Source organism: Helianthus annuus, chromosome 13, assembly GCF_002127325.2.
Source record: "Helianthus annuus cultivar XRQ/B chromosome 13, HanXRQr2.0-SUNRISE, whole genome shotgun sequence".
Lineage (NCBI taxonomy): Eukaryota > Viridiplantae > Streptophyta > Magnoliopsida > Asterales > Asteraceae > Helianthus > Helianthus annuus.
The window spans coordinates 84,160,195-84,174,708 of record NC_035445.2 but is presented as its reverse complement, the minus strand read 5'-3'; the positions used below and the strand labels follow the sequence as shown (position 1 = coordinate 84,174,708).

The 14,514-nt window shown below is 41.0% G+C and overlaps 1 protein-coding gene across 12 annotated transcripts; it reads left to right on the top strand.

Moving 5' to 3' along the window:
- Nucleotides 1-392: 392 nt before the first annotated feature.
- Nucleotides 393-4,598, top strand: LOC110898411. Of its 12 annotated transcripts, none has more exons than XR_004877372.1 (10): nucleotides 393-623; nucleotides 746-815; nucleotides 919-976; nucleotides 1,054-1,131; nucleotides 1,534-1,708; nucleotides 1,910-2,011; nucleotides 2,775-2,807; nucleotides 2,903-3,009; nucleotides 3,114-3,572; nucleotides 4,051-4,598. XR_004877372.1 is itself a non-coding variant. In XM_035982028.1 (5 exons), the coding sequence occupies exons 1-4, from the start codon at nucleotides 1,544-1,546 to the stop codon at nucleotides 3,189-3,191; spliced, it is 465 nt and encodes a 154-aa protein (XP_035837921.1). In that variant the 5' UTR covers nucleotides 1,534-1,543; the 3' UTR covers nucleotides 3,192-3,572; nucleotides 4,051-4,598. The 12 variants fall into 12 exon arrangements, 1 of the variants encoding a protein (XP_035837921.1); XR_004877373.1 differs by having other exon boundaries at nucleotides 3,106-3,572; XR_002569396.2 differs by adding an exon at nucleotides 1,221-1,252 and having other exon boundaries at nucleotides 2,775-3,009.
- Nucleotides 4,599-14,514: the final 9,916 nt, after the last annotated feature.

The following is a 14,514-nucleotide window of genomic DNA, read 5'->3' as shown; positions in this document are numbered from 1 at the left end:
GCTAAGCTCTTGTCGTTTCGTTTTATATTTTCTTATCCATCTCTAAAAGTGTTAGCCCTACTTGGTAGGAAACTAGGAATGTTGGGCTTTTACCATCTATTTTATTGACATACCAATTAAAATTAAGTAGTTTTGGGAAGTGAAAAATGATATGATTGTATAAATCTTTCTTTAGATATCTTAAAATAAATACAAATCTATTATATATAATAAACATGATAAATAAGGGCTTATGTGTCATTATGTGAGGGCTTGGAAAATGATGTGGCATTACCTTAGGCAATCTAGATTTTGGTTTTGGCTCCAAAATTTCGGGTCTTTTTTCTTGATATGGGTAGACACGGGATCCGGATTTTGACCCAGATATATATTGTTTCTAAAATTTTCTTTTCATTCAAGAACGACAGAACTCTTTTCTCTCTATCCCCCTCTCAAAACCCTAGCGCCGCCTCTTCTTCCTACGTCTCATTTTCTCTAAAACCTAAATCTTTAACATCGCTTAATCGCCGTTACCACCACAAACTTGGATTATCTTCTTATTTTTGGTGGTGGAGACAACCGACTTAAACCCTAAGTTAAGGTTATGATGATTCGAACAAAATGGAAAGAGCTTTGTTTGAGAGGTATGTTATTTTGGTTTGATTTGCATTTTCGTTACATAATTAGGTTAAATTTGTTTGTTAAGCTGTTGATTTTGATTTTGATTGAATTTCATCTGTTATATCTTCATACTTATTTTGTTTAGATGTACCATGAAACTTGGATCTTGATGAGGTGTCTTTCGTCTTTGAGGATTTGATCAATCTTATACACATGTAATCATTTTTTTCACCACCTTTTTTTCTAATTTCCTTATCTTCCTAAATGGTACATCAGTTGCTTGAAACCCTAATCCCCATTCACGCTATTTTTGTTCAGAATCATCCTCTCCATATTTTTCTACAACTGCTATCAAGATATCCACTATCAAAGATTAGTAAGTTTATGTTTCCATCACCGATTCAAGTTTCAAGGTCTCTAACTCACCAATTGGTTTGGGGATTTGTTTTGTAGATAAAACCTAATACAAATGAGGAATTGGGGATTTTAGATATTTGTGAATATGAAACTTCAAACTCTAATTCGAAGAAGGTAAGTAATCGACTTCCCTACTTTTGATTAGATTTAGTGTTCTATATTCTTTTCTTTTGGTTATTTTTTTTGTGATTGCTATGTTTTAGATCATGGATAAACACAACCATTTGATCAATGAGTAAGTGAGAAATTAAATTGCTTTCAGTAATCTCTCTTTTTTGGTAAAAAAAATGTCCACACAATGTTTTTGGTGTATTTAGGCTAATAATCACACCATTTGACAGAAAATGTGGTAGAGATGCATAGTCTTTATTTTAATTTGAATCCAGGTTAAAAGAAATACATAGTCTTTATTTTAGTTTGAATAATACTTAACACTAAGTAGATTAGGATGACACTAATTGCATTATTGTTATTGTTATACTTAAAGAATTTGATATCTTTACAAACTAACTACAGATAGATAGAGATGCATGTGACAAATGGCAGGCGATGGTGGCCATCCCTTTCGGTGAGTCGACAAGTTCTGTTAGTTTGATAACGAAAGTACAGGGGTGCATATTGCAAGAAGAAAAGGGTAGTTTGGTCTTTTCACCAACAGTCAAAATGTCAAACTAACAAAACTTGACGACAGGTAAGCATTATATAACGAAAAGACAAGTTGCTGCAAATTCACATTAGGAAATAGATAGAAATGGTTATGTCATCTTATCCACTTAACGGTTTGTGGGAGTGTAGTTTCCATATACCTGAAAATGTGATTTGAAATTTATTTGACAAAAATGTGTTGTTTCTTTTAATGATTTTGTTATAATTTTTTTGGCCAAATTAATAGCCGCGATACTGTACCGGAGAGTCCAGCCGCTCAGCATCTGATTTGGATCGTTCAACGGAATATAACCGGAGATGGGAACCAGAATCTATCTCTGAATCTCTGGTGAGCTTTTCTGTCCATGTTTTTCAATATATATTACAAGTTCTATATTTCAACCCATGTAAATTTTATTTTAGAAAAGATAATGACTCGTAGTAAATTACTAAGAGTAGCTTTGAAAAGTAAGCATGGAGCTTTTGAAAGACTCATATATTCTTTGAGTTGATAAAATGTGGGACATTAAAAAACAATTTAATTTGTCGATATTCGCTATTAACATCTCTGACCAAACCGGTCTGGAATAGACAACGAATCATTTGTAATTCGGTTATTCGGTTTGTAACAGTAACTGAATTGATTATTCGGTTTGGTTATTAATTATCCATAGACAAAGATGAAGTAGCTGCAAGTAGGGGTGTTCATTATTCTGTTAGAAAGGAATAAACTGAAAAACCAATCTGGACTAGAACCAAAAAAACGAACTGAAATTTAATTTTGTTGTTCGGTTCATAACCGTAACTGAATTGGTTATTCAGTTATCCGGTTTGGTTATCATCTATCCATAAACAAAGATCCAGTTGCAAGCAGGGGTGTTCGTTATTCGGTTAGAAACGAATAAACCAAAAACTGAACTGGACTGACACCATAGTAAACTGAAGCAAATTCTAATTCGGCTATTTGGTTTGTAACTGTAACCGAATTGGTTATTTAGTTATTCGGTTCGGTTATCAGTTATCCATAGACAAAGATGAACTAGCTGCAAGAATTAAGATCCAGCCAGATAACAATTCTTCGATCCGAACTAATATATGTGCATATTTTGTAGGAGGTTATACCGATCTTAAACTGGGAAACCGAGGTTCAGCAAGCTCGCATTAGCATTCATAATATTTTCATCAGTCGCAATATTCCCAGCCGTATTTATACCATCTACACCCTCCATGTGGGTCGCAGGCATGAGCTTCGATTACGCATTGGGATTTTTACTAATAATGTGTGGTGTCACTATCGGCGCATCGCTTCCTTATTTCATCGGTTCCCTATTTTACAACAAAATTCAAGTGAGTATCCTGTTATCAATTTATCATCACAGTTAGGTGGTTTTTTTTTTTTTTTTTTTTTGAATGGAGGATAGTTCAAGGTGTTCTTTTTGTAAGTTATGCAGGGTTGGTTAGAAAGATATCCGAGGAAAGCATCGGTTATACGGTTAGCAGGTGAAGGAGAGGCGTATGATCAGTTTTGAGCTGTGACGTTATTGAGGATATCCCCGTTTCCGTACGCTATTTACAATTATTGTGCGGTGGCTACCGGTGTTAAGTATGGTCCTTACTTATTTGGCACACTTCTCGGGATGGTGCCAGAGGTTTTTGTCACAATTTACACATAAGTTTTTTGTGCTTTTTTACCTTGGTTAAAAGCAGCATCACGTTTGCGAGTAGGGGTGCTAAACAGGTTGTGTTCGCGGGTTGGCGGGTTCAACCCAACCCGCCAACCCAAAAATCGTGTCATACGATAGTGACGCCGATTCCGGTTCCGATGACGGTGATGGTGAAGGTGAAGTTCAGAGCAATGGTAACGGTTTGCTCAATGGTTTCAATGATTTGGAGAAAGTTCTGCCGATTAAGTATGTATATATTGATAATGAGTCATAATATTTGCAGATTGATTGATTTGCATGTGCGATTTCAATTGTTCAAACGTTTCTAGAAAACCTATTTTCTTTGAAATTGATATTGATTTTGTTATATATATATATATATATATATATAAATTATAGAGTAAATTACTTTTTTTAGGCGTTTTAACCGTTTGAGTCCAAAATCAAAATGTTTAACGACATGAGTCCAATTTTTTATATCCTTTTGAGTCCAATTTTTTCTAACAAAATTGGACTCAAAACGTTATAAAATGAACAAAACTGGGCTCAAAATGTTATAAAATGAGCAGATAGGGAATCAGGGCTTTAACATAGGGATTCAAAAAGTAATTTACTCGAAATTGTAATAATTGAAGTGTTTTATAGATGTGATTATTTAGGGTTTGAATATTATATATTAAATGTTGGTTAATTTGGAGAGGAATTGAATTTGGTTATATTTCAGGATGGGAATATCAACATTCTATGTTGGAAAGTCAAAGTCATATGGAAGCCTAGCTGATGCGGTGTCCGTTCCGTTGATTCAAGACATTGTTAAGCCGGAAGATGCGTACAGCCGCAAGCAAAAGAACATGCTGGCTCATCATGCTTTGTTTGACAAGAGTTGTGAACGAATGGGATAGCAAAGAGGCTTGCCAGAAACGGGCATGAGAGCGCTGACCAAAGTGCTCTCGGGTCTACGGTGGGTCGATCGCTCCAGCTGTTGCCGTGTAACAATAGGAAGTTGTTGACGAATGCTAGAATGTATATGAGCTCGCCGTGGAAATCGCTGTCGCTCTTGGATTTGCAGGACACGGGTAACAAAGGGAATGAGGTGGATGGGCATTAGGTCTGGTTATGTTAAGATAGCATCTGAAACTGAAGATAGTTGTTTATGGTGTTAGGGGTCTGTTTATGTTTTATCCAGAAATCATAGGATGTCAACTGGTTATGCTTTGTATCCGGTTGTTTATAAAAAGTATGATATAAAAAGTACTCAATTTTTTCTTTTTATTTTATTGTTGTTGGCTTTTTCAGATTTGTGTTATGACTTATGACTCATGAGCATACTTGAATTTCACATTGATTCAGCAATATGCTAATATGTGAAAAGGGTGATTCAGCAATAGTGAAAAAATTACCTAATGATTATTGAAAGAAGAACAAGCTAATTTAATATTGAGATCTAATAAGTAATAAACTGTCATTTGTGTATGCCATATCTGAAGATCTCATCCCCTACATTGTAAAACTACTATTTCTTGAAACTTTTTTTTCTTTCTGTAGTAGTAGTTACATTGGGAATTAATAAAAGGAGGGGGTACTAATTTGTTTTGACTAATCTTTGTGCCATTCAAAATAAAAGACTAATCTTTTGTAAGCAAAAGCGAAGTATCTTTGAATTCTTAAATGTAATGCAATTTATTTTTTCTTAATTTATATTATATTTTTACGTCTTATACCGATACACGGTTATGTCAAACAAAGTGACCTTTGCAGGAGGCTTTTTCACTATGCCTATTATATATTGCAACGGATGTTCTTGCTCAAGTTTGAAGCTTAAACTTTGAACCTTTTTTAACCGTCTTTTAATCAATTTTGAAATTTGAACTTTGACACTTTTATATCAATTTGAGTTGAACAAGTTACACATCTCTACTAATTAAAGGATTAAGAAATATCACATAATTTGTGATTAGACTCCTAACAGTACATATACTCATCTTGCTTTTGTATGTTTTTATGGCTCTTTACAACAAGAAAACCTTTAAAAAACCGAATTTAAAAATTGTGGTGGAAAAAAGGAAAGAGGATATTTTAGAGGTTAAAGGTGTTATTTGTATACTTTTATTTATTGTAAATTAAATTTTCCTACTCGGAAAGTTTCCGGGTTATAACCTAGTTTATATATATTTAAAAAATAGAAGTCATCTATATTTGTATCATTTTTTTTCTTTTATTGCTCAAATCGATACAACTAACCTTGTTACTTATATTTTACACCTAATCAAGTTCTTTTTACATTTAAATAAATAATAAACTATATATCACAAGCAAAGAAAATATATAATTAAAGATATCTCATGAGCCATTGAAATTGTACAGCTTTAAAAAGATAATAACATCATGTCAATATCTAGAAAATGTTGCGACTCTTTTGGACAAATGTTATCTCCATTCAACGGATTCCATTGGTTTTTTTGACCAGTTTTAAATTGAAAGAAAAAAAATCAGATTAGTATTAGTATGTATAATTAATAAATCAAAAGGTTGCACAAACTCTACCATATAATTGAATTGATTGATTGATTTCTTTTACTTTTTTCATATTGTATAACCCACTCAAACATACACCACACACATAAATAGTTGAAGTTGAAGTTGAACAACATCATGTTTGATTTATTAATTTGTATTAATAAATTTGTTAAAAATAATACATAAAATTTGCCAAAATGGGCCTAAAAGTCAAAATTGCTTTTTTAAAATCAGTGTTCTAAAAAAGTTTTATTTCTTTGAAGCTAATAGTATATCGTACTAGTCTAAAAAAACATGTTGGGTCCTCTTTTATTTCGTTGCATGTGCATGAATTTTAAGGTACTCCATAAAATCAATAATTATGGCCTTTTGAATTATATAGCTCATTTCAACTTTGATTGTACAAAATTACTCATTTCAACTTTGATAGTATAACAACTATTATTTAGACGTGACTGAATTATATGTTTTACATTATATTTCTTTATCAAAAGTAATCCATATGAGAATTATATATAATAAATTAGTATACTATAACAACTTAGGGGCTGTTTGATAGCCTCTTAATGACCATTCAGATACTATCTCTTAATGGTTTAAAACCTCTTAATGAATAAGAGGTAACCTCAAATCTGAATGGTTAAGAGGTAACCTCTGAATGGTAAATCATCACATATCACATTCTTCTATCTTCTCATTAATAAAATTTTTAATGGTTTCATTAAGAGATAGCCTCTTAATGACCATTTAGAGGCTACCAAACGGCCCTTTAGATAAATACACTTGCACAAAAAAATAATTACACAAAAAGAAAGGGAACATACTAATTCATTGTGTGGAATTTGTTAAAATAGATTTAAGCACCTTAATTATGTGTTATTTTAAATTTCTTCACCCAAGTGCTTGTTTTGTACAACTCATGTGTGTGAAGGTTTTCATCACTTATTATACTTGTTCGTGGTAAGAATAATGTTTACAAAGGTCGTTTTTTTAAAGAGAGTCGATGGAAAAGTATTATCAATATGATGTTTTAAAAAAAATTTATGAAAATAGTGGTGGCTGATCTATTTTGTAGTTTTAAGCCCACGTATTAGACATATTTTTTATTTTATTATTCAATCAATTTTTCATCCAATTTTTTGTGTTTATTTTTTTCATTATACTTCCTATATTACTTTACTGTTAAGTCAATTTAATATTAGTTTTTTTTTTCTTTGATCATCCATAGATAGTTCCTTTTTTTCTATTATACTCGAGGCTGGTTGTTCATGTCGATTGTTATGAGTGTTGGGGTGTATCAACTTGAGTTTTAACATGATCATTCATTTAGCTATTTTTAACATTATATGTTTCATATACTTTCGGGTAAAGAATCAGAAACCGGAGATCGTTCGTGATGGGGTCTCAAGATGATTTGTACATAATTGGTGTTATCAAACTTGGTGGGTTATTAAACACTATCATTTTAAGATATTGAAGGGGTATGGTCCCAGACCTCGCGTCAGCATCGACCGCGAGTGACCATTACCCTTATCAAAACCCCCACCAGCTAACAACCTACTTGTGCCCATGCGAGAACGCGTCGACACAAGGGTTGAATCCAATCTATCTAGTGATGAAGGAGGACTTACATGGAACATGAGAACGGTAGAGTGATGCGACATAGCATCACATCTGATGTATGAAAACAGAAGTATTCACAGCGATGCGGCCTCGCACCGCGTCCAGTGAACACTTCTATCAATACAACGAAGCTGGATAACAGCAACAGTCACCACAGGCGACGATGCGGCCAGCACCGCGTCTCGCGTATTTCTTGATCACAAGCAAGAGACGCGATAACATCAGATGTTACCGCAGGCAGCGATGCGGCTAGCACCGCATCCTATACGCTCAACAAGTGGGACTAACACCACAGTGCAAGTGGAACCAATGGCAGTCACCTGTCAGGTCTACGTAAGCGACAGACTGACGTGGCGTCGTCTCCCCGGCCGACATGTCTGACACACCTGCAAAGGCGCAGCATGCCGTCAGTCTATCCATCCACCTCCTCCTTCACTCCTCGGCTATAAATACCAACCCCAAACCAGGTTTGAGGTATCTCTTCACAACTCTCTCACTACTACTACTATCTTACTTTGCTTCCCAAGCAAACTACTGATTCTCACGCCGGAGAGTGGTAACAAGGAGCACCCCCCACCCCATCCTCCTTGTTACGAGTCACGGTTTGTTTCCTTGTGCAGGAGATCAACCCACCGGTGATCCAGCCAACGATCCTCGAGAGGAAGGGATTAACCCTTCTTGACGAGACCAGTGAGTTAACCCTGCCCGGTTAACCATTGTTTCATCATTGGCGCCCACCGCTACTCTTAGCACTTTTTCGATCATCCTTTGTCCTCTCTCAAAATCATGACTGATCACCAAAACAATACTTCCGGGGATAATCTACTCCCCACCAACACAGGAAATATGGGGACTGCCCCACCGGTCCCAAATCCGGGCCATATCGGCACATCAACGCAAAGGGGTCCATCCCTAACGTTCGGACATGACTTATCACAATACGCATCTGTGATCCCCCCGAACATGGACCCCCACACCTGGTATGACCAGCAGGCCACCCTGCTGGCCGCAACATACAACCGCGCTTGTGCGGAAGCGCAAATACAAGCTGGGCCGACCCCAGCACCGCACACCCCTGCCGATCGTGTTTTACAATAGGCAAGCAGGGCACATTCACGTCCAGCTTCGAGAAACAGACGTGAAGACCGCGGATCATCTTACTGTTCGGTCCACACAATCAACGAGGACGATTCCGCATACGGGTCCCACACCAGGGGACCAGTGCATACTCGCCTAGGTCCTTACGTTGAGGACAGGCAACGATCCGCATCCCGACATGGCTCTGGAATTCAGAGCCGGTTGGGCCCACAACCATACACCGAAGGGTATGGTCGTACCGACCCGGACGACCGTACATATTGTGGGGATTCGCATGATACCTGCAGCAGACCGGGAGGACGCAACTATGTTCCTCCCACTCACCCCCGCAGTACATACCTCAGGGCTGCAAAACGCCCTGAGAACCAGCCCTATAGGCCAAAAGTTGCGGCCGAAAACTCCAAATTCGCCCCTCGAATAGCCCACGCCCATGTTACCACAACAAAATTCCCATTCAACGTTGGAAAATACAGTGGTTTATCCGACCCGGACGACCGCATGAACATTTTCATAGGCGCAGGGTGCAATGGCCAGCGGGACGAACCCACTTGGTGTAATTTTTTCCCCCAGACCCTTACGGGTCTGGCCAGGGCTTGGTTCGATTCTTTGCCGGTGGCATCACTGGCCTCATTCGAGGACTTTCATACAAAGTTCCTCGCTCATTTCAGCCAGCAACGACGTCACGCGCGTGACTCGTTGGACGTCATGAATATCTGGCGCAGAGACAACGAATCCCTAGAAGCATTCGTTGTCCGATACAATAAAGAGTGCCTAGAAATAGGCGACGTGGCAGATCAAATGGCACGGAACCATTTCATCAAGGCCGTGAAGGATAAGCAGATGGTTATGACCATCTCCGGCAAAGAAGGCCTGCCTAAAAAATGGGAAGATGTCATGGCCGCAGTCAAGACATATGCCCAGACACAGCGGTCCCTCGAGCCGCATATGGCAAAGGCAGAGCACCAGGCCGAAACTTCCAACCAAGGGTCGAAGCGTAACAATAAACGCAACCGGGACGTAGGGAATAGCGATATTTCCAAACTATATGTCCCGCGGACCAACCCGTTTGACCCGAGGAAACGCAGTCCTCAACGGGACAACCGGGCACGAAAAAAAGATTCTCAGGACCGCAACTGGACCGAGATCACCATGTCGCCAAGCGAGGTCCTTCTTACAGACCCGCAATTCTTGCGACCGGCCCAACCAATGAAGTCTAAGAAAAATCAGGACCTCACACTCTACTGTGAGTATCACAAGGACTCGGGCCACACCACCAACAACTGCATCAGTCTCCGGCTGGAGATTGAGCGAGCCTTAAAAGAGGGGAAACTGCAACATCTTTTGCCAGGTGGACAAAAACCCAACAAGCGCATCACCCCTCATGGCGAAGGTACCTCCTCCGGGAAGAGAACCATGTACGTGGCTTCCACCCACATGATCAACGGTGACAAAAGGTAGGCCGCGCAAAGCGGCGAGAAGGACGGACAATGACTGGAAAGACGAGCAAGTCGTCTTCCCAAAAGTCCGAGGCGGACCGCGCGATAGGCGCGCCGTCGTTATTTCAGGCCAACTGGCGCACTACTGCACCGCGCGTCTATTCATCGACCCGGGCAGTACTTCTGATATAATCTACGAACAATGTTTCAACCAGTTCGACCAGGAGGACAAAGATCGGTTGCAAGCAGTATATTATCCATTGGCCGGGTTCGCAGGGGAAACCGTCTTTCCCCTAGGTCAGATCACTTTTCCTGTGCGCCTTACTAGCGGAAGGCACACAAGAACAGAAGAGGTAAACTTCATGGTTTTACCTCACACCTCTAGATATGACGTACTCCTTGGGAGAGAATCCCAAGGAGATTTCAATATGATTACATCCGTCCCCCACTCTGCTGTCGGTTTCCCAACCGAATCGGGGGTCGCGATAATCTATGCCCGCAGGGACGTCATGATGACGGACGAAGTACGTCCGACCAAGGTCGCAAGGTCTACCCCCAACAACCAACCAGAGAAATGGGTTCTCAACGCGAGATACCCAGAACAAAAGGTTACATTGGGTCACGCCTTGTCCCCGACCACAAAAGCGCACCTGAAGCAGCTTCTCTTCGGGAACCAAGACATTTTCGCATGGACACCCGCAGACATGACAGGGGTCCCGCGTGATATTGCGTAACATCACTTGAATACCTTACCAGGTATCAAACCGGTGATCCAAGGCCAACGCCACCTTGGATCCGCTAAAAACCAGGCGATGCAAGAGCAGGTCGAAGAACTGCTCTCCGCAGGCATCCTGCGGGAAGTTAAATACCAGACTTGGTTATCCAACCCAGTTATGGTAGAAAAACCGTCCGGGGGCTGGCGCATGTGCGTCGATTACAAGGACCTTAACAAAGCCTGCCCCAAGGATACGCGCTTCTAGAAATCGACGAAAAAGTCGATAATCTCGCACCATTCAGATGGAAGTGTTTCCTCGATTGCTACAAAGGGTACCATCAGGTACAAATGGCAGTCAAGGATGAAGACAAAACGGCATTCCGCACTCCCACCGGGAATTACTGTTATACAAAAATGTCGTTTGGGTTGCGCAACGCGGGTGCAACTTATCAAAAGCTGATGAACGACACTTTCCGCGGCCAAATAAGCAAAAGTGTCGAAATCTACATGGACGACCTAGTCGTCATGAGCATGGAGGAAGATACCATGCTCACAGACATTGAAAGAACATTCCAGACTCTGCGAAGCGTTAACATAAAGCTCAATCCAGGGAAATGCTCGTTTGGAATGGAAGAAGGCAAATTCCTTGGGTTCACCGTGACTAAAGATGGATTCAAGGTAAACCCGGAGAAAGTTCAGGCGATCGAGCGCATGCCATCGCCTTCATCGATGAAAGATATGCAACGACTAGCCGGCAGGCTAGCGGCACTCAACAGATTCTTAGCCAACCATGCAGCTAAGTCTTATCCTTTCATCAAAACCCTGCGGAACTGTTTAAAGAAAGAACAATTCCAGTGGACCGCAGAGGCTGAAAACACTTTCCGGGAAATGAAGGAGTGTTTGATACAACTCCCAACTTTAACCGCACCGCGCAAGGATGAGCCACTCATATCATACCTATCCGCCGCGGACAACGCGGTGGGTGCGGTATTGATAGTGGAACGGGAGGGGGTTCAAACACCCATCTATTACATCAGCAAGATGCTCAACGACCCAGAGACGAGATACTCAATAATGGAGAAATTGGTGCTAGCCTTAGTGCACGCTTCAAGACGGTTGCGACGCTACTTCGCAAATCATGTCATCACAGTGCTAACCAATTACAGGATCGACCCGATCTTATCCAAACCTGACATCTCTGGGAGATTAGCAAAATGGGCAATCGAGCTGGGCGCACACACGCTACACTACAAACCGCGCCCCGCAATTAAAGGCCAAGTCTTAGCTGATTTCGCCGCCGAAGTACCGGTGAATCGCATCCAAGAATGCGAAGAAGCACAAAATCCTGCACCAACGCCATCTTCCTCAGAAACATGGGCACTATTTACCGATGGCGCCTCCAACGAGGAAGGTGCGGGCGCAGGTCTGCGACTCGTCAGCCCTGACGGCCAAGAGCTTACATATGCAACCCGCCTCGATTTCAAAAGCACAAACAACGAGGCAGAATATGAGGCCCTGTTAGCGGGACTACGTTTAGCAGTCAAACTCGGCGTGCAACACCTGGAAGCACACGTCGACTCTTTGTTGGTTGCAGGACAAATACGCGGCGACTATGCAGCAAAAGGGGACATCATGATCCTCTACGGCCAATATAAAGACCCGTTAGGATTCTAAGAGGTTAATTAAAACCTTCGTTCCAGATAGGAGCCCGGTAAAAGCTATCGGCGATTTAATCAAACTAAGGAATAATACTTGCAAAGGTAAATACTTTAACTTATTTCCCCTATACGGGCTTGGGTTACGGTATGTTAATACCGCTTGATTGAGCATTATATTTATTCCATCGCTTAGGTGGTTAATTAAATAATATGATCGGCTCATTTAAACAGTTTTGTTTCTTAAAAGCCTTTGGGGGGTTTAATGACCGTTGTCCCGGATATCCTTGGCATCATTTTACGAAATGGCCACGACCATCGACATCCCGGTGTAGGCGTACACCCGGTATACATTGTCGACATTAAATTAAAAGACGTAGCCGTTGGTTTTTATACTACGGTTTTACGCAATGTGGTGTGTCTATAAATCTTTAACCCGGCACGACCCGGGCTACTGAACGCATAAAAGAACATGTAAAACGTTCACAAGATTTTAATAATTTTCCCAAGTTATAAAAGAGTTTGTGCCTTGTGCATTCAAATCAATTTTAAATAAACATTTTCAAATGTGTCAGTTGAATGTATTTACCAGTGTAAACTGACGTATTTTCCCCAAAAAGAGTAAGTGCAGGTACTATACGAAATTGGCTGGTATTAGCTTCCTAAGCATCACGAATAGTCTCGCAAACTCGATGCCGTATCTGAATGAACAATATTTATTTATTTTGATCCGCTGTGGATACATTCGACTTCTGTAATACATTTGATATTACAACCAGAGGTTGAAGTATATATTTATCTTTAAAGCTTCCGCTGTGCATTTATATAATTGTGTGGTTTGACTATATTGTTGCCAACTACGTCACGGTAATCCCCCACCGGGCCCACCGGTGATACACGTGGAAACCGGGGTGTGACAGGTTGGTATCAGAGCCAACGTTGAGCGAATTAAACACTATCCTATTGTGTTTAATCTCAATGACACAATTGCACATACTTGAGTCTAGACAAGAACTTAGGACAAATTCGAATTGTTATTCCAATTTTGTCTTTTTCTTTTATTATTGGTATTTAAAGTTTTATAAAGCAGGAAAAATGCCGCCCGTAATATTCCGAGGAAGAGGAAGGGGAAGAAGAGGCAGAGGAGATATCGTGACACATCACGATCACGAAGCTGGACCGTCAGGTACGAGACCTCCTTCAATGACAAGGAGCGAAGAACCACAACGACGAAGAGATCTTTACGAACCTGCGAGGCATTCCACCTCGCACAGCTCGACGCCATCCTACCGGCACTCCTTTGGGCCAAATTCAGAGAATGATCCCAACAACCCGCAACCTTCTTTCATACCTCTACAACGTTCGGTATCACACCGGAATTACGACGACCCTACTCCATAATTCATAGGTCAGTTTAATCCAGCTGACTACATACAGGAACCTTCAGGCTTTGTTCCATTAGGGCCACAAGATCACTTCTCCGAAGACCATATGGATGAAGATACTGATCCAACTGAACCTGCTCGTGGTACGCCCACGCATCCGATAGAAGTCTCTGATGGGTCATCCTTCCATGGCACACCCTATCAGGGACCAGATAGTTTCCAAGCGTTGTTCGACCGACATGAGTGGTACTACACACCACCTCAACAGACGTCACAACAACCGCGACATCCACAGGATCCCTCTGAGGATTCACGCTTTGTGGCAGTTACGCCACCACCTCCGCCACCGGCGCAACCAGTAATGCCTGATCCGCCAAGGCGTAGGAGGACAAATGCTCGTATGTCCACACGAGGAGGAGGGGGTATCCACTTCAGCACCCCTCGACACTCTACTAGTAGCCACTATCCGCCACTACAAGAAGAAGGACCTTCAAGTCCTATACAGGAGGCGAACTCCGCACCAGCTGCACCAAATTCGCCACCATTTGGGTACGACCAACCCATACCTGCTTACACGGGTCCAACGGCTTACAACCCCTTCGAACCGTCTCAGGCACATTACAACTACAATTATGAGCGCGACCCATATGTGGTGTCGGCTAGATATAATGCACGCTACCCTGACGGAGCACATGGAAACATGGGACCACCGGACTACTCAGCTCATGGGTATCCAATACCTCCCAGACCTCCAGTTCC